At 50.9% G+C, this 21605-nt stretch overlaps 1 protein-coding gene across 1 annotated transcript; it reads left to right on the top strand.

Moving 5' to 3' along the window:
• The first annotated feature begins 11785 nt into the window (after nucleotides 1-11785).
• DNAJC22 (DnaJ heat shock protein family (Hsp40) member C22) lies at nucleotides 11786-14605 on the top strand. Its single transcript, XM_007179302.2, is given in 3 exon segments — nucleotides 11786-12634; nucleotides 14301-14361; nucleotides 14364-14605. Coding segments are annotated over 3 exon segments (1020 nt in total). The 3' UTR covers nucleotides 14474-14605.
• The last annotated feature ends 7000 nt before the right edge of the window (nucleotides 14606-21605 follow it).

Here is a 21605-nt window from a genome sequence, read left to right as displayed (position 1 = left end):
CAGGCAGTTCAGAGTCCGTGGTCCTCTATTACCCTCTCGTTCAGTCTAACGTTCCCGGGCGCCTGAAATCGGTGGCTTCTCGGACGGCTGGTTTCTTACGGATCTAGGATGCCTGCCCTCCGGACAGCTGCTTTCTCGAGGATGACGGCGCCTAGGTCCCCGGCTACCCAGACGGATAGCTCCCGGCCGGAGATGGGACTACTCTCCGCGCTCTGGACGTCCGGGGCTCTGCGCCGCGGGTGGCGCCCACCGGACGCGACCTCCTCGCAGGTTTGCGCTCTGGCTCTTGGCGAGCCTTGACCCACCTTTCTACCCTAGCCGCGGCCCCAGCCCTTGCTGAAGCCCTGGCCCCGCGTCTCTCTCCAGCTAGCGCTCTCCCTCTCTGCGTCCCTAACCTTCCTCCCCTCCCTCCCGGAGCGGCAGTGCGGGTGGTGTGAGCCGCGACGCGGCAGGAGCCGGTCTAAGAGGCCGGGGGGCGGGGCGGGGGGGGGGGTGGGGGGTGGCGGAGCGACCCCTGGCGCCCAGAGAGGGAAGCGTGGAGGCGGGGCAGGCCACGGCCCCCACCCGCGTCCCCCCAGCCTCTCGGTTCCTGACCGGCTCTAAACCAATTCTGCAGGGATTCACTGCCCTTACCCTATCCTTACTTTCACCCTCTACCCTGAGTTTGGTATTCCCAGAGCCCGGAGGAGGCCAGAAACGAGGATGGGATAAAAAGCGGTGGAGATGCACACACACAGAATACAGAGGTGGATTCCAGAGCTAAAAAGAGCCCTCCCCGGCTCCCCCCCCCCTCAAAAAAAGAAAAAAGAAAAAGAAAAAAGCCCACGAGCAAACAGAAAGGACTAGAAAAAAATAGAAATTCGCCACTCAGTGCCCGTGACCGAATAACATATGGTAAAGGGTTCAACGGGTACGGGTTGGCCTGAACTGGAAAAGGCAAATCTCCAGGCACCTCTACCCTCGACCCCCAGTGTTGGGGGAGGGGGCCGCAGAGCAATCGAGAGAGTGAGGAAACAGAAAGAGTGAGAAAACAGACCGGCCTGGGAAAGCGAGCAGGAAACCGACAGGAAAGCAGAGGAGCTACAGAGAAATCAAAGGGATGGAAAGCCAGATAGAGACGCAGAGACAGAGACAAAGCTTGAAAAAGAGACTAAATGACAGCCCCAGAGGGGGAGAAGGAGAGACAGAGACGGAGAGAGAGAGACAGGAGCCAAGACAGGTTGACAGATCGAGAGAGAAATGTAAATGGCGCGCTGCAGAGAGACACCCAGGTCCGTGTTCGGACTCCAATGTGACATATCAACTGTGGGGACGACGCGGAGGCGGGGCGCTTCTTGGAGCAGTGTGGTAGGCTCTGGGCCTGTGCATTGTGACAGTGTGCTGGCAAGTGTGGATGTGTCCCTGGGACCCTGGCCTTGTGCGTCCCTGGGTGAGTGGGATCGTGGATTGTGGATTGCCTTTGTGTGTGTATGTGTGAGGGCTATTTGAAGGGAGGTTTTATATTTGTCTTCCTCTTAGTCCCTAAATGTGGAACCCCATGAATGTCATCTTTCTTATCTCAGGACTGAAGAGTAGAGAGTTTACTGGGGAGAAAGAGTCAGAAGGCAGCTCTTGCCCTGGCAGCCCAGCCCAGTCCCACCCCTGCCCTGGTCCCAGACCTTGTCCAGCCCCAGGATCTCTGCTCCTTCACCCTTCCACAAAGGGCTGTGGTTAGATGGAAACTCAGAGAAGTTGGACCCCACATAATAAACGTTTGGGGGAGGGATTTGAAACTTGAAACTGGTTATGCAAAGTAATATAACTAAAATGCAGTTTCGGTGCTAGGCACCCACCTGTGAGAGGTGGCTGTGTCTGTCATTCGGGTGACCAAGAGGAAACACAAGCTTTGATAGGTCCCTCTCTGTGAGGGGTCTGCATCCTTCCTCAGGGTCTTGCCCCTCTGGGAGAAATTTCTTGCTCACAGGGACTCCAGGGCCAGAGGGCTGGAGAAGAGGTTCCAGGACCTGCAAAAGTGGGGTATTTGGAGGCCCTGGAGGTGGACAACTGCAAAGGATCTCTTAGAGACTAGGGTAAGCCAGTACTGTAATGTATAAGAGTACATTATGTAAAATGGAGAGCACAGGGCACATCAGGGCATAATTATTGGGTGGAAGATGATTTCCTCATCTCTTGTTTCCTGTACTCCTTCCCTGCCCCTCCCAGCCCATAATGGTGCAGGAAGAAGGAGGTTGCTGAGGATGGGCCTGTGTGGAGGGAGGCCCCTACATGCTTGAAAGGGTTGGGAGAGAAAAGATTGGCAGTCAGTGGGGGAGGGGCCTCCTCCAACCATAAATACAAATTTTATTCAAGGTCTTTGTTGCCATTTGTCTTCCTCGGGGGGCTGAGGGCCATGTCGGCCCGTGCATGTCTAATTCCGAATCTGCTCCCCTAGGCTGGATGATGGATGGATCAGAGAGGAGAGAGCAGGCCAGGGCTCACACTGACCTCCCCACCCGATCCCCAAGCCTCATCGGCCCCAGGTCCTGCCATCCCTCTCCCTCCTCCTCCCCCCTCTCCCGCCACCCACTCACTAAAGGCCCTCTCTGCTCAGCCCCGCTCCCCACCCCTCTCTCCTACTAACCAAGCCCCTCTTTTTGAGCCCCTCACCTCAGCCCCTTTCAGGTCCTAGCCCTCTTCTCTCGGAGCTTCCCTTCTCCTCCCATCCCCAGCCCAGGCTGTGAGCTTCGGTGACCAGCAGGGCTGCAGGCGGCAGCGGGTGTGTATGGTGGGGGAAGCAGGCTTAGCTCACAGGGAGCCGAGGGGCCAGCTCCATGAATTTATTCATGTTCTGTTGCTCTTTCCCCACGCTCTGGAATGAAGCTGCCAGCTCACCAGGTCCTTACTGCTTCCCCTGCAGCTGTCAACATTCGGCCGAGAAGGGACCTGGGTAGGGTCAAGGCCAGCTAGTGCCCCTGGGGCCAGAAGCCAAGTGTCTGGGCTCAAGAGGAAATACTGGAGCCCAGGCTGGAGTCTGGGACAACCTACCCAGAGCTCCTTGGGCAGCCAGACTGGGAGGCCCCAGGGAGGTTGTGTGGTAGGGAATGGGATGTAAGCAGAGAGGTGTGCTGCAGGACATAGAATGCGCAGTGGAGGAGGGGAGAGGAGAGGAAGACTTTGAGTTCCCTAGGCTCCTCTATTTAAAAGCACAGCCCAGTCTGAATCCTGCCTTACCCTCTGCCCTTGACTCTGCACTAACCCTGACCCTAATCCCAAAGTATACACTTGACTCCTCTCCAATCCTAAAATGAATCCTAACTCCATAACCTGACTCTAAATAGAACCCATCCCCACCTGTCCTGTCCTGGAACCTAGGGGTCTCCCAAGAATTTCCCCCAGGGCTTAGGGCCAGGTGTGTGTCAGAGTTCTGAGGACCAGACTTTAGATTAGCATGTGATTAGCATATTATTTGCATGTCATATGTGCCTTCTACTCTGAGGAAGTTTTCTTGTTAAAATTTTATGAAGTCTAGCGGAAAGGTCCTGGCTCCTTGAAGTTTTTCTCTTTTTGTTCCTTCTCCCACACTCCTTGTCACTGACCCAGACCCCTTCAAGGGAAGAAAGGGGGTGAGGAAATGAGCAGTAGAAAACTCATGGGAGGAAAGATCCTGGTAGTGTGATCTACCCCTGTCACTTGCAATATAACTTCCACAAGCCTCAGTTTCCTCATCCATAAGAGCAGAGGAACCAGCTGGCTGATGTTACATTAAGATCTAAGGAAATGCACACCACCCCCCGCCGCACCCCGCACTCTCTCCTTCCTCACCTCTCAGGGCCATCCATAGTGTGGTTCTTCTCCACTTCCCTCCACTCCACCCATACACACACTCTGGCTCCCAACTCCTATATGTAAGATCACACAGAACTGGAAGCAACCTGGGTTGCCTGGTACCAGACCCCTGGTATGAAGAGAAAGGAAAAATGCCCACCTGAGAGGACAAGGAATAACATGGATAGGGAAATAACATTATTGAGTGCTTACAGTATTTTAGAGCTTTTACTTGAGAGTTACTGCATCCTCAATGCATCCCTGAGAGGATGTATTGTCTCCATTTTACAGATGAGGAAACTGAGGCCTGGAAATGAGAAATGGCTTGCCCTGTATCACCTTGTAAGTGGCAGCCCTAGAACTGGAGTTCCGATCTCCTGGCTTCCTTCTCACTGCCTTGGAGAAGAGAAATGACACCCAAGGCAGTGGAAGGGTGAGAGAAGCAGGACAGGAGTGGGGAGAGAGATTTGGATTGGTCTCAGGGGAGACCTATGTGTGTGAGGCCAACAGGGCAGGGCCTTGGCTCAGGGTGTCCCCCATCCCCCACCCCCAGCGCTGACACACAACAGGTGCTCGGTTGTTAGCTAAAGGATGTCGGCAGAAGTCAGCTGCGGAGAAAAGCTGTTCAGTCCGAAGAGGAGAGGGAAGAGAAAAGGGAGGGAGAAGGAAACAAGCGAACTGCAGAAAAAATGTGCTCAAGAGGCAAAAGGCAGAAAAGCTGGCCAGAGTGCTGAGGACCTCTCTCCACTCACCACCGGTGGGAAAAGAGTAGCGGCCCAAGAGCCTGCGCACACTTTGCCCTCTAGCGCAGAGGGTTGACAGGCCTCAGCGAGGGGCGAGAGAGCAAATATGCCGCCGGGCCTAGGGCTTCTACTCATCCGCCGCACGGATTCCCTGGCACCGCAGCTCAGTGCAGCCTTAGGTTCTAAGGGCCGCCGCCAGAGCCCACGGGGCTGAGAACAGGCTCCTGGCTCCACAAGGAGGGGCTAGAGATTGCTTCCAAGGTATCTGTCAGGCCAGCCCTTGACCCCTGGCCAGGTGTGGCTCCTCGCCGTAGCCTCTCTCTCCACCTCCTTTTGCTCCCCTCTCCCCGCGCCGTCCACCAACTCCAGCCTCCAGTTAATGAAATGTGGCGAGCGGCCGCACAGACAGCTGTCAGACCCATCATTTCTCCTCCAGGATATTGGATCCCGCCCTGGGAGACCGACAGGTGAGCACAGGAGAGGTGGTGCGGGGAACCCAGGGCTGGGCTCCGGCTGGTGGGAGCCCGGAGCGCAGGAGGCAGCGCCAAGCTGGAATCTTCGAAGGCTCTGCGAAACGAGGTCGGCCGTAGCATGCTTTCTGCCCGGGGCCCCTAGCTCTTTCCTTTTCTCCATCAAGCAGGAGACTTCACACACCCCACAGCCACGGCGCCCTGACCCGCGTCGACCCGGGACTCCTGGTCCCGCACCCTAGGAGGATCTGGCCCCCCTTGTGCGCTGCGCATAGCGGCTCTGAGCCGGCGGCCGCGGCCCGGTGCTTCCTCCCACCTCCTTCCATCTCTTCTTTCGTTCTCCCCCTCCTTCCCGAGCTTCCTCCCCGGCGGCCGCGGCCTTTATTAGGGATTCCGCGGCTGTCGGTCCCGCCATCCATCCTGTCCGCCGGCAATTAGGCGGCCAGACAAAGAGCAGCTTCGGATGGATGAGGGTCCCGGCGGATCGGAAATGTGAAGGGTCAGCGCTGCCGCCCGCGGCGCACCCCGCTCCCCCTCCGCATAATCACCGGCCGCCCGTCACTCAGCCGGCCTCCCGGGGAGCTCCGGGGCCGGGGCTGGGGGAGGCGAGGGCGGGACTGCAGCCTAGGTGCCTAGGGCATGGCGAAGGCGGACCTGCAACAGGGGCGCCTCCTGCTGGAGAATGGAGGACTGCGGGAGGCCGGAGGTACCTGGAGGAGAGAGAGGGCAGGACATGGCCCCACACGATCCCTGAAGGCGGACTGGGGGACTGCTGCTTGGGGGCTTCCTGTACAGAAGCGGGGACTTCAGCTACGGGAGAGAGGAAGATGGTGGCCAACGCGCCCCCTGCTGGGAGGCTGCGGGACGAAGCCCTAGGGCCTCGGGTCTGAAGAAGTGGAACCGAGCCCAGGACGAGCTCCCTAGGGTCTGTAGCCTGGTGCGCCTCCTGTTGGAATAAAATGATACTGCGCTTCTATTCCCGGATCTCTTAAGTGAAATCCAACCCATGCACATCAAATCCAGAAAAGCTGCAAGGCTGGGCGAGTCCGAATGGAGCCAGAGGAAGTTCAAGGAGTCCTGTTTTTACTGCGGGTTCTTTGGCGCTAGCTCCCAGCTGACAAATCAACATCTCAATCTGACAATTATTAGTCGAGGTGGGGGGAGACGGGCTTTCGCCGCCTGGGCCGCTTAGCCCTCCCTGCGGGCGGCAGAGAGGTGGGCGGTGCTGGCAGTGATGAACGACTCCGGGGGGGGGGACCCGGGGCCCCGAGCGCGCATTCATTACTCGACTGACAGGCAGGCGGCGGGCCGGGCGGGCCGCGAGTGGACGTGCCGGGAAAGAGGCAGTGGCAGGAAGGAGAATAAGGGAGGCGTATAGCAGCCCCACTGCCCGGTCAGCTCCCGGTTCTTCACCTCGACCCTGGTACTTGACTTCCTTAAGCTCAGCCTTTTACCTGTTGGAGCTGGCCATGGTTGAAGAATTTGGGGAGCGAGGACGGGGACCTAAGCCCTCTGCTTAGGTTAGGCGATTGAAGATCTAAGATGTCAAGACAGGGTGTAGACAGGCTTTAAGCCTAGGCGCTTGTACCTGACCTAGGAGGAACCGTGCATAACTGTGCACGCAGAGGTGGTGTGTTGTGACAGGGATTGATGGGTGTGGGTCGCGTGTGGGGGTCAGTGATTGTGTGTGTCAGTGTTAGGGACGTGTCGGCCTGATTTTGTCAGTGGAGGTGTGTGCTGCGTGTGTCTGAGCTGCCACCTCTCCGTGCATGACTGTGCCCCCCACACACACATTTGCTGTCAGCCCTCTGTCTCCAGTTCTGTAGGAAACAGCAGTGTGCACGGTGACAGCTGAGGTGTGCTGCAGGGGGGGCGGGGGGGATAGATGTTAACTGTGAGGATGCTGGTTTGCACAACTGCTCCCTTCCACCACCTCCACCCCAACATCATCCCTTTCCCAAGCTTCCTGAAAGTAGTGGATGGTTTCTTCCAAAGTCTGGAGACCCAGTTGCTAAGTCCTGGGGAAGGAAGTGGTTACCACCAGAGTTTTCTGCAGTCCACATACATATCCACATATACGCAGTCGCCATCACATATACAGTCTCCAATAGAAGATGTGAGCCACAACCCATCTGGCTTCCCCAGGCTGGTGGTGGACAGAGAGGAAGAGGTAGATCTCAGGACAGGGAAGGGCAGACCATTAGACCTCTCAGAGAGCCCACCTTTTTGGGGCCTGGGCTATTGCTTCTAGGACCCTTACCTTTTGGATTTCAGGTCCAGTTACTAGTGGACACCTTGGGAGGATAATGCTAATTATATTCTAATTCCTTTTCCTAATAACTTTCTTTCTTCACCTGGCTTTGTCTCCACTCTCAAACACACCAAAGGGGGACCTTCCCAGTCCTGAATCTCCTGGGTCTATAGGTCAGGGAGTTGAGGTGATTCTGGGTCTCTGGTCCCCTGTTTTGTTCAGTGTGTCTTTGAGCCACCTTCCCTTTGCCTCGCTCTTCTTTAAACATAGGGTATCTCTTGGAGCCTCTATATCTTTGTCTCTGCACCCCTCCTTGTATCTGTATGTCTCCACGTTTAGGAATCTCTTCCAAATTTGTCTCCCTACATTTAGGGGTCTCTCTTTGTTGCTCTGGGGCTTCTCCCTCTGGGAATACCCCAGCGCAACAGCGAGGCCCATGGGGATGGGGAAGCCCACGTAGGGCTTCCTTCCTGCCCCCATCCAGAGGGGAATGCAACCTAAGGATGGCTAGGTAATGTCAGGGCCTGGCCACGGCCTGTGCCTAGTAGCTTCTCATTCAGGGCACAGGCACCTGGTCGATGTCCTGCTGTCCGCCTTCCCCCCGCCCCCCCCCCCCACTCCCAAGCAGCCCTCCTCCAAGCCCCCGCCCCCTCCACCCGCCTGGAAAAGGCAAATTTGACATTTTTAAATCCCGAGCCTTAGAGGGATCGATGCGGCCCGGGGGCCCCGCCCGGGGTCGATATTCCTGATTGGGAAGCTGCCGCTGAGCGGAGCCGGAGTGTAAATCACCCGAACTGGGGGAGGGGGCGCGGGAGCCAATTGCTTCCCAGGCTTTCGGAGCTAGGCGAGGTCCCGGCCCGGCCCAACCCCAGGGCAATGGAATGAGGAGACCGATAGACCTTAGAGACCGAGAGACAAGCCCGCCCTTGGGCTCCCCCCTCCCCAGCGCAGCTCTAACTCTGCGGGCCGGCTCTGGTCTCGCTTCAGCGGCCGTCACCCTCCGTTGCCCCTGGAGCCGCCGGGGAGGCCGGTGTCGGAGCCAGCCATGCGGCGGCTCCTCTCCGGCCGCTCCCGCGGGGCCTGGGCTTCGGCGGCGGCTGTCACGAAGCCGACAGGCCAGGCCGGCCGGGAAGGGGAGGGTGGCGGGGGAGAGGTGGGGGGAAGGCTGGCGCGGATCTGGCTCACAGTGGGCGCGCAACAGATGTTTGCGGAATTGAGGGACAGCAAGGTGGCGTGGGCACCGAGCGGCGCGGAGCCGGGGCTGCAGGCGCGGGCGGGGCGGGGGGCGGCCCAGACCTGTCGGAGCCGAGAGTCTGGCCATCCAGCGGGGATGAGCAGGCACCCGAGGGCGCTCTGGGGAGGCCGAGCTGGATAGACCCCCTCTCCATGTGACCAGGGTAGCAGAGAACAAAAGAGAATGGGGTGAGAAGGCAAGTTCGGGCCCCACCTACAGCCTCCTCCGCCGCTCCTGCCCTCCAAGCCTCTCAGTTCTCTCTTGGGGAAACAGAGGCAGCCGAGGCTGAGAAGGGCCAGGAAGGTTAAAAGCAATGTCAGCGACGAGGCTGGGGCAGCAACCAGAATTCCCGCGTGGGTCTCTGGATTCACCTGCCCGCCCCGGGTCCACCTGGGTAAATACACCACCACGTCCCCACCGCAGCTCAGACCCTTCCTTCCCGCTTCAGCTTGTCAGATCCTGCGCCAGTTTATAGAACAACAATTTGGGGAAAACAATCCGGGCCGAGTGACGGCCCCGTAATTGTGACAAAGTGAGTGCGGGCGGCTGGAGAGAGCGCTAGGGCGGGAGCGCAGCGGAGCGAGGCGGAGGTAGGGGCGCCGCCAGCTCGCCCTGCCGCCCTCTCGTTCTCATTCCGGTCATCTCCCATCCCTCTCCTTGACTCTTCTCCAGTTCTTTTTCTCTCGGCTCCCCTCGCCTTCCTTCGCTTGTTCCTCCATCGCTCTTCCCTTTCCTCTGGGTAACGGCTTTTCTCCCGCCCCTGCCCCGCCACAGCCCCTCCCCTTGTGCGCTTTTTCCTCTCTCACGTCTCCCTCTCTCCTCCGCCCTTCACTTGTTTCTCCATCCTCTCCTCTTGCTCAGTAGCCCTTGGGGCCCTGGCTCCCAGCGCACAATCCGCTTCTCTCCCGCCCCAGTCCCGGCTTCCCGATGTCGAGCCCTGAGCCTCCTCCCCGGTCCTCACTTTCTGGGAGGCCAGCGCAGCTGGGCACACGGGGGTTCCTCCTGCCTCACAGCCAGGGGCGCGCGGCGGCCCGGGGACCCAGGCGGCCTGCGTTTTCTCTCCCCCTCCCGCCGCTGCCTCTCCCACCCCTCTCCCTGCGCCCGGAGTCAGTTTGTTTGTCCAGCGGCGGCTGCCGCCGCTGGAGCTATTTGCCGAGCTTAGCGCGCTGCTGCGCAGTGCCTGCCCAATTAAGTCTCATTCATTATTCAGCGCCCCCGTCCGCCCCCGCCCCCCAGCTGGCGGCTCCAGTGTCGCTTTGAGGCCCCTCCCAGCCCTGGCCCCTCAGTGAGCCCTAGGGGGCAACATGGGGAGCCGCGTTCCCTCGCCGGGCGGGGATAAGGACTGAAGGGGCTGGGAATGTAGGAGGGGACAGAAGCACTCGGCCGACTGCGGGGAGGCGACATGGGTGAGGCCCACCGCAACCCCAAGTCAAAGCTGGGGGACCTTGGAGATCCACGCTTTTCCTTTACAGAGGAGGAAACAGGCCCAAAGAAGCGTCAAGACTTGACCGAGGTCACGTAGCAGGGTTGGAGCCCACGACATTAAAACGAAGGCATCTTGCAAACGAAGGCCATTCCAGCATCGAGGCGTGAGGACGCAGACTATTCTCCTCGTGGGGAGGCCCTCACCCCCATCCCTTTTTGCTCCTGGTTCTCCCTCTCGCCAAAGTCGGCGAGATGCAGCTGACTTGGGGTTCCTGGGGGAACGGGAGGCTCCTCAGGTCTCAGGCTCAGATCTAGACGTAGTGCCCCTGACTGGCAGGCCTGGAGGCGGGGCAGTGAGGCAAACTCAGGGGGAGAGCCCCTCTCTGCAGCCTGTCCACTGGTGTCTCTGCCTTAGGGGAATTGGAAGTGGAGCCATCCAAGACAGCCTTGAACGGCAGTGGAACAGGGACAGAGGACTGCAGCCTGAGGTGAGGGAGGAGTCACCCTCCCATTTGCGGGGGTGGAAAGGGGAGATCAAGGGCTTGTTTTTGCTTTTATAGGGGACCGCCCTGGGCTGCTTTGCCCGGGCATCTGGACAAGGTGAGTCCGGGGACCCGCCCGGCACCTCCCGTCCGCAGGCGGCAGCGCCACCTGGCGGTCGTGGTGTCGCTGTGTAGGCGCTCTCGGCCTGGAGTGGGCCCTGCGCCAGCCGGGGTGAGCCTGGGAAGGCGGAATACGCCGGGAACACCTTAAACCGAGTTTACCCGAGAGGGCGGGCGAGAGGAGCCCCAGCCTGAAAGGTGATCCCTAAGGGGCCAGGGAGGGCCTTGGGGAGGGGCCTGGCCAGGACGGCCGGACTTCCGTGACACAGCAAACACAGAAAGACAAAGTCCATTTGGATGGAAGTGGGAGCGGAAAGAGAGGGGCCATTTTGACTCTGTGGTCAAAGGAAATGACTGATCTGATGGGGTCTGGGAGCCGAGGTGCCCAGGTACCGCTGCTCTCCCTGGGACTAGCGGGTACTGGCTGGTGGTCAGGAGGCCCTCTCTGTGTAGAGGCGAGAGACCAGCAGGGGCACTTTACATCTGGTTTGATATTCTGGGGATTCATCGGGCCCCTGTGGAGAGACTTGACAAGTTTGCCCTGGAAGGAGGTGGTTGACTTGCGGGGTGCCAGGGTCTAGGTCAAAATGTAGTTTTTCAGAGCTGGAGGGAACTCAGGACTTCTTTGAAGGTTGACTTGTGGGAAGATGTCCTGGTCTGGACAGATGGGAGGCTGGAGAGGGGCTGAAATCTCCGCCAAGTGTCTTGAGGGCGGCCACAGTCAGAGCTGGGGCCCTGTAGAGCAGGCTGTGTGGCAGGGGACTTTAAAAATGTGTGGGAACTTTTGGGGACATTGTATTCACTCCGATTCATTCCACCTCTCCCCCCCAACCCCACGAGTCATTCCAGGAGGTCAGTGGTCTGAGGGGAGGTCTGAAATTTAAGCTTCTGCTTTTTTTTGTCCATGTGCTGAGTTCTCAGTTACTCAACTGAAAGCATTTCAAACATTCTTCTCCCCTAAATTTGGAGTCACTGTGGTTGTAAAAAACAGAGATGAGGTGCTAGACTTAAGGGTATGGGAGAACCACAATTTCAGGGACACTCAGGAAGATCTGGACTTGACTAATATTGGAAGGAGAAATGGTTACTGTGTGGGGACCTGGATATAATCTTATGACTGCTTTTTTCCATGTCTTAGGGTCTAAGGATAACTCTGGGGCGGTGACTGCCATGATTCTCACAGATGATCCCAGATTTTGGCATTCTGAGCAATGGCAGGTGCCACTGGACTTGTTCTGAAACCCTTTTCCTAGAGGATGGCCAAGGGGCTCCTGATGACCGATGCCCTCTGGGCTGTAGGGGGCCTTGCTGGGCTCCATCACCTGTACCTGGGGCGGGACAGCCACGCACTGCTCTGAATGCTTACCCTGGGGGGCGGGGGGGGGGGTGGCCTAGGCTGGCTCTGGGAATTCTGGAAGCTCACAAGCTTTGTTGCTCAGGCCAACAGACCCCAGGGGCAGAGGCAGAGCTCAGAAGGGGGGACACACCCTTTGAGTCCCATTCACTTTGCTGCCCAGATGATAGTGGGCATTTATTTTGGCCTTGTGGCTCTCATTAGCCTCTCCTTCATGGGCAGCTTCTATATTGTGGGCCTCCCACTGGCAGTTGGCTTAGGGGTTTTGCTGATGGCTGCTGTTGGTAACCAGACCTCAGACTTTAAGAATACTCTAGGAGCAGCATTTCTTACTTCCCCTATTTTCTATGGCCGCCCCATAGCCATCCTGCCCATCATCTTGGCTGCTGGCATCACAGCCCAGAAGCATCTCCTCTACAAAGCTTCAGTTGGGTCAGAGACGCTCAGTGTGAGGCTCTACTGCTTGGGCTTGGCTTACCTTGCTTTCACATGCCCGCTAGCGTACAGTGCCCTCTGCAACACAGCGGCCACCCTTAGCTATGTGGCAGAGGCCCTCGGCTCCTTCTTCAGCTGGTTCAGCTTCTTCCCCGTCCTTGGGCGCCTGATGGAGTCTGTCCTCCTTCTGCCTTGCTGGGTCTAGAAGCTGCTGGTGGGAGATCATGGCTTCAGCAGCGGCTACTTCCAAGAGTGGTAAAAGCTCTATGAGTTTGTTCACAGTTTTCAGGATTAGAAGTGTCAGCTGGCTTACCAGGTAAGTTTTCTTCCCTCTCATTCCTGTCTGGAATGGCTCCGGAAGTTAGGCTAAGCCTTTTTTTAAAAAATAAATTTAGGGCTTCCCTGGTGGCGCAGTGGTTGAGAATCTGCCTGCTAATGCAGGAGACACGGGTTCGAGCCCTGGTCTGGGAAGATCCCACATGCCACGGAGCAGCTGGGCCCGTGAGCCACAGCTGCTGAGCCTGCGCGTCTGGAGCCTGTGCCCCGCAACGGGAGGGGCCGCGATAGTGAAAGGCCCGCGCACCGCGATGAAGAGCGGTCCCCGCACCGCGATGAAGAGTGGCCCCCACTTGCCGCAACTAGAGAAAGCCCTCGCACGAACCGAAGACCCAGCACAGCCAAAAATAAATAAATAAATAAATAAATAAATAAATAATAAATAAAATTTAAAAAAAAAATAAATAAAAATAAAGCCCCATCCTTCCATTCTAAAAAAAAATAAATAAATAAATAAATAAATTTATTTATTTACTTTTGGCTGCCTTAGGTCTTCGTTGCTGCGCGCGGGCTTTCTTTAGTTGCGGTGAGCGGGGGCTACTCTTCGTTGCGGTGCACGGGCTTCTCATTGCAGTGGCTTCTCTTGTTGCGGAGCAGGAGCTCTAGGCTCGCGGGCTTCAGTAGTTGTAGCGCCCGGGCTTAGTTGCTCCGCGGCATGTGGGATCTTCCCAGACCAGGGCTCGAACCCGTGTCCCACTGCATTGGCAGGTGGATTCTTAACCACTGTGCCACCAGGGAAGCCCTAGGCTAAGCCTTATTGGAGCTGGTACCCCTAATGTGGAAGTACTCTTTTCATGTCTGCTGGGTCAGCCCCCAGAAGGGTGTCCTGGCTTCTTTGGGCTTCTGTGTGCAATGGGTGAAGGTTCAGAGGCTCTAATAGGGAGTGGGGAAAGATACATGTATATTATTTACTTTTTATTGAGGTATAACATATATAGAGTACAATAATTTTATATAGATATCTAGGTAACCACCACTCCAATGAAGGTATGGAATATTTCTAGCACTAAGAAGGTTCCCTCATACCCCTTCCCAATCTATACTCCTTTCCTGGGAAAAAACCTCTATTCTGACTTCTATTACCATAGATTAGTTTTGTCTATTCTTGGGCTTCATATAAATGGAATCATTCAGTGTGTACTCTTTTGTGTCTGAGTTCTTTCATTCAACATTATGTTTGTGAGATTTATTCATACTGTTGCATGGGATTATAAACTGTTTGTTTTCATTTTTGTATAGTATCCCATTGTATGAATATACCACAGTTTATCTATCCACTTTTGTCAATGAACATTTGAGTGGTTTCCAGTTTGGGGCTATTCTGAATAAAGCTGTTACAAACATTCTTGTACATGTCTTTGGTGGACATATATCCTTATTTCTCTTGCAAGGAGGAGATCTTGTCAGGGATGCCAAGTTCCAGGTTGGAATATGAGCATCTGTGATTAAAAGCAAATCCTGGTTCTTGCCATGAGATCCAGAGGTTGTCCATGTTTCAAAAGGCTGGAATTCTAATCTGAGGCTGTGTGCCTTTCCTACCGGCAAGTGGAAGCCAATTCCAGCCTGATTTAGGAAGGGAGCAAGGAGAGGCTCAGGAGCCCTGACAACTTATGAGGTTCTAATTTGTTAGCTTGTGTCTCCCTAAGGTTTTGGGTCTCTCAGAGGGGGCAACAAATGAAGAAATACATTGCAGATACCTGGAGCTAGTGAAGACCACAATTGGCACCAGGGGGAGGAAGCTCAGAGGCACTTTCTGGAGATCCAGGCTGCGTATGAAGTCTTGAGTCAGCCCAGGAAGCCAAGGGGATCCTGCGGGTGAGAAGAAACTTCCCTTTGAGGATGGACTCTTCCTGGCACAGCTGGGCAGCTTGTCCCAGCCCAGCTTTGCCCACATGAGGTATCCCAGCAGTGTTAAAGAAACTGTCACTTGCAGTGGAGATGAGAAAATCTTAAAGGGGTGAGAAAGCTTTTGTGGTAGAAGAATGTATTTATGTTTTGAATTTCTGAATTCTTGGCTATCATATTCCTGATTATTTTTTCTTAAAATGAGATAATGCAATGAAAGACATATTATAAAACCAATAAAATATCTTTTAGAGTCTATACCACATTATTTCACCCCTGGTACATTGAAGGATGATGGAGGAATTTTACTTAACAATTTTTTTTTTTTTTAATGTGCAAAGCACTGAGTTAGGTGATTGAAGAAAAATATAAGGGTTCCAATATTTCACAAGGTGTCCTGTGACAAGGGGGATTTGATCTATTCTGTGGGCTACCAAAGGGTAAGACTGGGGTTAAGTTTCAAAATTTCAGAAAAATATTTTAATTCCATTTATAGGAGAACTTTTTAGGAGCTATACTTTTCCCAAGAAGGAACAAGCTGCTGTGGGGTAGGGGGGTAGGGTGAAATCCCCCTATCACAGACTCTTCTGCTTGGTGTATTGTGGAGAGCCCTCAAACTTTACACGGGTGGTTAGACTGGCTGAATTGTCAGGTCTTCCTGAAACTTGGGATTCGATTCTGAGCTACACACCTTGCTCCCTAGTTGTTTACAGTCCAGTGGGGGATAATAACACAGGTACACAGATATCAAAGTCTGCCTCATTCAGTGTTCTGAACTGTGTCCTAAGAGGTGTAAATAGAATGCATTAGAAAATTGCGGAAGGAACAGATGACACTGTTTTATGGGGACTCATGGGAAAATTCATGATTTTATATCTCATATGCCTTTATGGGGACTTTGGGGAAACCCTAGGGAAGCAATAACTTGAGCATCTCAAGGGGGCCTTATTTAATTCCCAAGTGTGGAAGGAACAGCCCAGGATGCCTCAGTTTGCAGAGGAAGACTGGAGACCAGGAACGCGATGTTAAAATTATGTACACTTACTCCAGCTTTCTTGCTTTTCTTTATTTGTGTGTACAACCCTCAGTCTTTTTCTTTTCTTTTTTTCTGGAAGTTAACTCTGAGTGGTATATGTATTCTTTTTTTAATTTATTTTATTTGTTTATTTTTGGCTGCGTTGGGTCTTCGTTGCTGTGCGTGGGCTTTCTCTAGTTGTGGCGAGCGGGGTCTACTCTTCGTTGTGGTGCGCAGGCTTCTCATTGCGGTGGCTTCTCTTGTTCTGGAGCACGCACTCCAGGCGCGCGGGCTTCAGTAGTTGTGGCTCACAGGCTCTAGAGCGCAGGCTCAGTAGCTGTGGCGCACGGGCTTAGTTGCTCCGCGGCAGGTGGGATCTTCCCGGACCAGGGCTCGAACCCATGTCCCCTGCATTGGCAGGCGGATTCTTAACCACTGGGCCACCAGGGAAGCCCCGGTATATGTATTCTTAAAAAGTAAAATTATTTTGACTAGTTTTCCCTACTGATTAAAAAATATGGTCAGATCAATTGAGAGGAATGAATTTGTAGATGTGGTTTTTTTTGCATCTATATATTAAAAAAATTTGCCAATGAATTTATATACCATGATTTTAAGACCAAATTAGGGACTTCCCTGGAGGTCCAGTGATTAATACTCTGCGCTCCCGATGCAGGGCGCCTTGGTTTGATCCCTGGTCAAGGAGCTAGATCCTGCATGCCGCAATCCTGGCGCAGCCAAAAAAAAAAAAAGACCAAATTAACTTTCACACTTTTTTTTTTTTACTATTAATTTACTCAAATGTTTCATCATATCAAGTTATTTTTGGTTTTTTGTCAGTATTTTTAAATTGCAGTATAGTTAATTTACAATGTCACACCTTTTTTAAGTTGTCAGAAATTGATATATATTTCCTTTGAAGAACATAATTTGTCAAATTATCATGTGGCATTTTCATAGTCTATTAATTAGTAATTTATTAACATGATATGTAGTACTACATCTGCAAAATGTAGTATTACAAAATTTTAATGAGACATTTTAATAAGCTATTAATTAATAATTTATTAACATGATATGTAGTACTACATCTGCAAAATGTAAATATATTAAAAAGTCTATAAGGAAAAAGAGACAAAAGAGTGATTGAGGTTTTACTTGATTTGGAAAATTATTTTACTGTTCTCAAATTTTCTTATGAGTTTTTGTTATAAAAATATATTTTAATTTATTCAAACGGGAACTACTGATGAGCAGTTTCTTTTTTTTTTAAAATAAATTTATTTATTTATTTATTTATTTATTTATTTATTTATGGCTGAGTTGGGTCTTTGTTGCTGCGCGCGGGCTTTTCTCTAGTTGCGGCAAGCGGGGGCTACTCTTCGTTGTGGTGCACGGGCTTCTCATTGCGGTGGCTTCTCTTGTTGTGGAACACGGGCTCTAGGCGCATGGGCTTCAGTAGTTGTGGCTTGCAGGCTCTAGAGTGCAGGCTCAGTAGTTGTGGCGCGTGGGCTTAGTTGCTCCACGGCATGTGGGATCTTCCCGGGCCAGGGCTCAAACCCGTGTCCCCTGCATTGGCAGGCGGATTCTTAACCACTGCACCACCAGGGAAGCCCTGATGAGCAGTTTCTATTTTTCCAACATGAGCAATGCTACAATAAATATCTTTAAATATGTGTATTGGTGCTTTTTGTTTTTCTAAGGCTAGATTCCAATAAGTGATAATGCAGGGTCAAACAGAATGTATGCTTTAAATTTTGATTGATACTGTATCAGGTTACTTTTGGAAAAGACTGTAAACAATCTACACTTCCACTAGCAGTACAAGTGGCCCTTTCTTTGTAACCGGTATGGACTGTTATCTTTCTTTTAATTTTTTGCCAACATGATGGGTGAGAAATAGTATCTGATGACTTCAGTTTGCCTTTCCCTGACTCCTAGTAAAGTTCAGCATCTTTTCAAATGTTTATTGGGCCCTTGCATTTCCTCTTCAGTGAATTGCCTGATAATTTCCTCTACCGTTTTTTTTTTTTTAATTGTGTTCCTGTTTGTCTCTGTGAAATCTATTTTCTTGGTATCCTTGCTTGTTAGGAACCTTAGCCCTTCATCGTATGTGTTGGAGATATTTTCCCCCAGTCTATGGATGGTCTCTTTAAGCTTGGGTTTTAGAGTCAGGAGGATTAGGATTAGGATTTGAATCTGGTTCCATGATTTTTTAGCTCTGTGATCTTAGTTTCCTCTAAAATTGAGATAATAGTACGAACTTTTAAAGAGTTGCTGTAATATAGAAGCTAGCATATGTAGAGTAAGCAAATATAACTAGTAGTTCCCTTTCAAACCCTTTTCAGCCTATGTAAGGAAATGGTGCTTGAGTGTCTAGTGAGTTACTGGTATAGAATGAAGGTTCTACCCGTAAGGATGAATTTTCCTAGAGTGTATTAGTGTATTTTGTATTAAAAAAAGTTCCTCTTGGCTTCCTGTAAATCTGTGTATGAATGCTTGCAAATAATGGTTAGAAAGAAATAAATAGGAATGATGGATTGTATTGTGATGGTAGGGTTACAAGTGCTCCCCCCCCCTTCTCTAGACTCTCTTGTTTTATAATTAGGAAAATTCCAGGACTTCCATGGTGGTCCAGTGGTTAAGACTCTGCGCTTCCACTGCAGGGGGCACAGTTCGATCCTGGTCGGGGAGCTAAGATCCCAAATGCCTCACGGTGCAGCAAAAAAAAAAAAAAAAAGAAATTTCCAGCCTTTCTTAGCTGTTTATGGGGAACCAGGGAAGTGGTTTGCGTTTGGTCATTCTCGGACTATCATTTTAAAATGGGGCGGAGCTCCTCTGGGCCAGTGATTATAGCCGAAGGCCTCAGAATGTGAAAACTCTGAGGGTAAGATGAATTTAATGGGAAGGAGATGGGGAGCTGCTTGTAAGATGGCCCTTTTTACCTGCAGATTCTCCTTGCAGAATTCTTGTCATCCTTTGACAGATTCATTTCAATTAGGGAGGCTGTTCCCTGACATCCGGAGTCTCAGTCCTTCTATGAAGAAAAGCAGAGGTATTTATAGTTTATGAAATGCTGCAGCATAGGTCTGCTGCCCAACTCTTACCCCCATTGGTCACTTCAGTGTGGATTGGTATGAAGCTTTCTATAGGAGAGAGTTTGTGGGTGTGGGCTGCGTTACTAGGTAAGAAGTGAGAAAGAGGTTAAAGAATGTTTACCTCTTAGTAGGAAAGACTGTTTGATTAAACCATCTTTGGATTTCATCTTCCCTCTTGTCCTGGCCTGTGAGCAGGTACTGAAATTGAGTGCTTCCCAGGATTAGGCTACCTACCCACCCCCAGAGGACATCTAGATGTTCATGTATCTAATAGCCAGTGGTGTAGCCCAGCCATTTTTTGAAAAGAAAGAAATGGCACAAATCATATGAATTTAGAACTTCTGGAAGGAAATTCTGCTTTGCCACCAACCCTAGAATATTATAATCACTAAGACTTTTCTGGGAATGTGCTTCCTAAAGGACCTGACATAGTGAAAATCAGCTAAAAGCAGAAATTCACTATAAAATAATTATTTTTTAAAAACTAACTAAGATATTAGCAAGTGAGAGGTCTTCCTTATTCTCTACCTGGGTTGATGTAATGAAATCCAATGATGCTGTGCTCTCCCACTCCCACGAATAAAAAGTGTATAGATCCTTTAAAGAGTTGGAAGGGAACTGAGAAGTCCTCTACCCCAAGTACCTATCCATAGCAGGATCTTGAGAATAGCTTGCCTCAGAGATGACCAATTCTGGCTTTTGATTTAATTGGAAATCCCCTACCTGTCCCACCTTTTGGACATCCTTAATTGTTGTTCTTTTATTGGACTGAAATTTGCTTCCCTGAAATTCCTTTCTAGATCTGCCATCTCTCTCTCTTATTATTATTATTATTATTTTGGCTGCGCCACGCCACTTACCGAATCTTAGTTCCCCAACAAGGGATCGAACCAGGGCCCGTGGCAGTGAAAAGTGCCGAGTCCTAACCACTGGACCGCCAGGGAATTCCCTAGGTCTGCCACTTCTTGCTGCAAAGAACAAAAACCAACAAAAAACCCATTCTTGATAAGAACCTGCCCTTCACCTCATATCCTTCTAAAGCTTTCCTTTTCTAGATTAAACATTGCCTTGTTTAAGGAAGCACTGTAATTTGGTAGAAAGAGGACGGGTAGAGAAGTGACAAGGTGGGGTTTTGCTTCTGCCTCTTGCATGAACAGCCTGCTGACTTCGGATGAGCCACTTTACCACTCTGGGCCTCAGTTTTTTCCTTGTAAGGTGAGAAAATTGGACTTAGATGACCTTTAAGATTGCTTTCCACACTGGATTCTGGGTTTCTAACTGTTCGGCTGAGGCTTGTGAGAAATGGTTTGGTTTTTCATCTCTCTGCCCTCTTGTGGACACTGTCTTGGGAAGAAAATAAAATATTTAATTGCTCAAAGAGCAATATAATGGCCACCCCCAATCAAAAATTCACCTGTATCGAACTGTCAGTTTTCATTTATTCATGATGTCTTTTAGTCCTCATCCATAAATGTACATATCATATCAGGAATATAATTTTATAGTTTTTTCTCCTCCCTGATCATAAGCATCATAAGCATTTATATATATTACTAGGAAGACTTCATATATATATACATATATATATCTTACTGAGATATAATTCACATAACATAAAATTTACCCTTTGAAAGTAAAAAGTTAAGTGGTTTTTAGTATATTCATGAGGTTGTACAACCATCAACACTAATTGCAGAACATTTTTACCACCCCAAAAAGAAACCCCATACCTATTAGCAACCATTCTCCATTCTCTCCTCGCCCCCATCCCCTGGCAACTATGAATCTACTTTCTGTCTCTATAGATTTGTCTATTCTAGACATTTTATATAAATGGAATCATAAATGTCTCCTTTTCTGTCTGGCTTCTTTCACTTAGCATAATATTTTCAGGATTCATCCATGTTGTAGTATGCATTATTATATATTTAAAATTTTTTTCAGATAACATAATTATACTGTAATGCTGTATAGTATTACCTTCTTGGGAGACATTTAAGCTATATATACACACATATATACACACACACCCACATATATATATATTTGTTGTTATAAAGAATGCTGCATCGATATTTTCATGCTTCTAATTCATCTATTCTCTTGAATTATTTCAGAATAAATTCCCATGCGTGGGATTACTGGGTCAAAGGGTATGAACATTTTTATGACTGTTGTCAATATTGCTCTTAAATTGTGGTGCCCAGAACTAAATGCAATTCTCAGATGTGTTCAGACAGAACAGGGTACTGTGGAGCTATTAAGTTCTCAAGGTCTGGACAATATATCATCCTTTAAATCAAGCAGTCCAAGAATTTCTTAGCTTGTTTTTTGAGGGGGTGGTTTGCTCATGGAGCTTGTAGCCAACTAAGGCCCTTGGGTCTTTTCCTAGGCTCTGTGTCTTCAAGCTGTGTTTGCATCTACTCTAGGACCTAGGAGGCTTTTGAGGACTCCCTGGATGGAATTTATTTATTTATTTCTTTGTTTTCTTTTTTCTTTAACAGTGGGTGGTCCTAACAAGCTAGCAGGAGGTCTAGGTTTACTGCAGTCTTAGCTGAGAACTGCAGATGGCGCCTGAATGCTGTCACAAGGGTAAAATATGTCCCTTCACTTGTTTTTAGGATCTGGTAGTGGTACCTCCTTAGTTGGTTCATTACCAGAGTTCAGTCCCCTCCTTTTGTCGGGAAGGTGAGAGAAACTGTGAAGTTGTCTTTGGGTGTTATTCAGGTCAAACTCCAAATGAAATATGTTTTCTAGATGTCATTTGATCTCAGAAACTCTGGTGAAATCTCATGTTAGAGCTTTGCTTGAACACAAATTTCATGCCAGTTCACACCCTGAGAAGCTGCTTTTTTTGGTTTCTCTTCATGTTCCTTGCCATCTTTTTCTCTTAGTCATTCCAAGGGATTGAAACTTGTTCAACTAACTGGTTTTGTTTGTTTGTTTTGCTAAGATGGGTTTTGAACAACAAACGCAGAATATTTACATAGGGT

The sequence above is a fragment of the Balaenoptera acutorostrata genome, chromosome 11, assembly GCF_949987535.1.
Source record: "Balaenoptera acutorostrata chromosome 11, mBalAcu1.1, whole genome shotgun sequence".
Classification (NCBI taxonomy): Eukaryota; Metazoa; Chordata; class Mammalia; order Artiodactyla; family Balaenopteridae; genus Balaenoptera; species Balaenoptera acutorostrata.
This window is presented reverse-complemented; position numbering and strand designations above follow the sequence as displayed.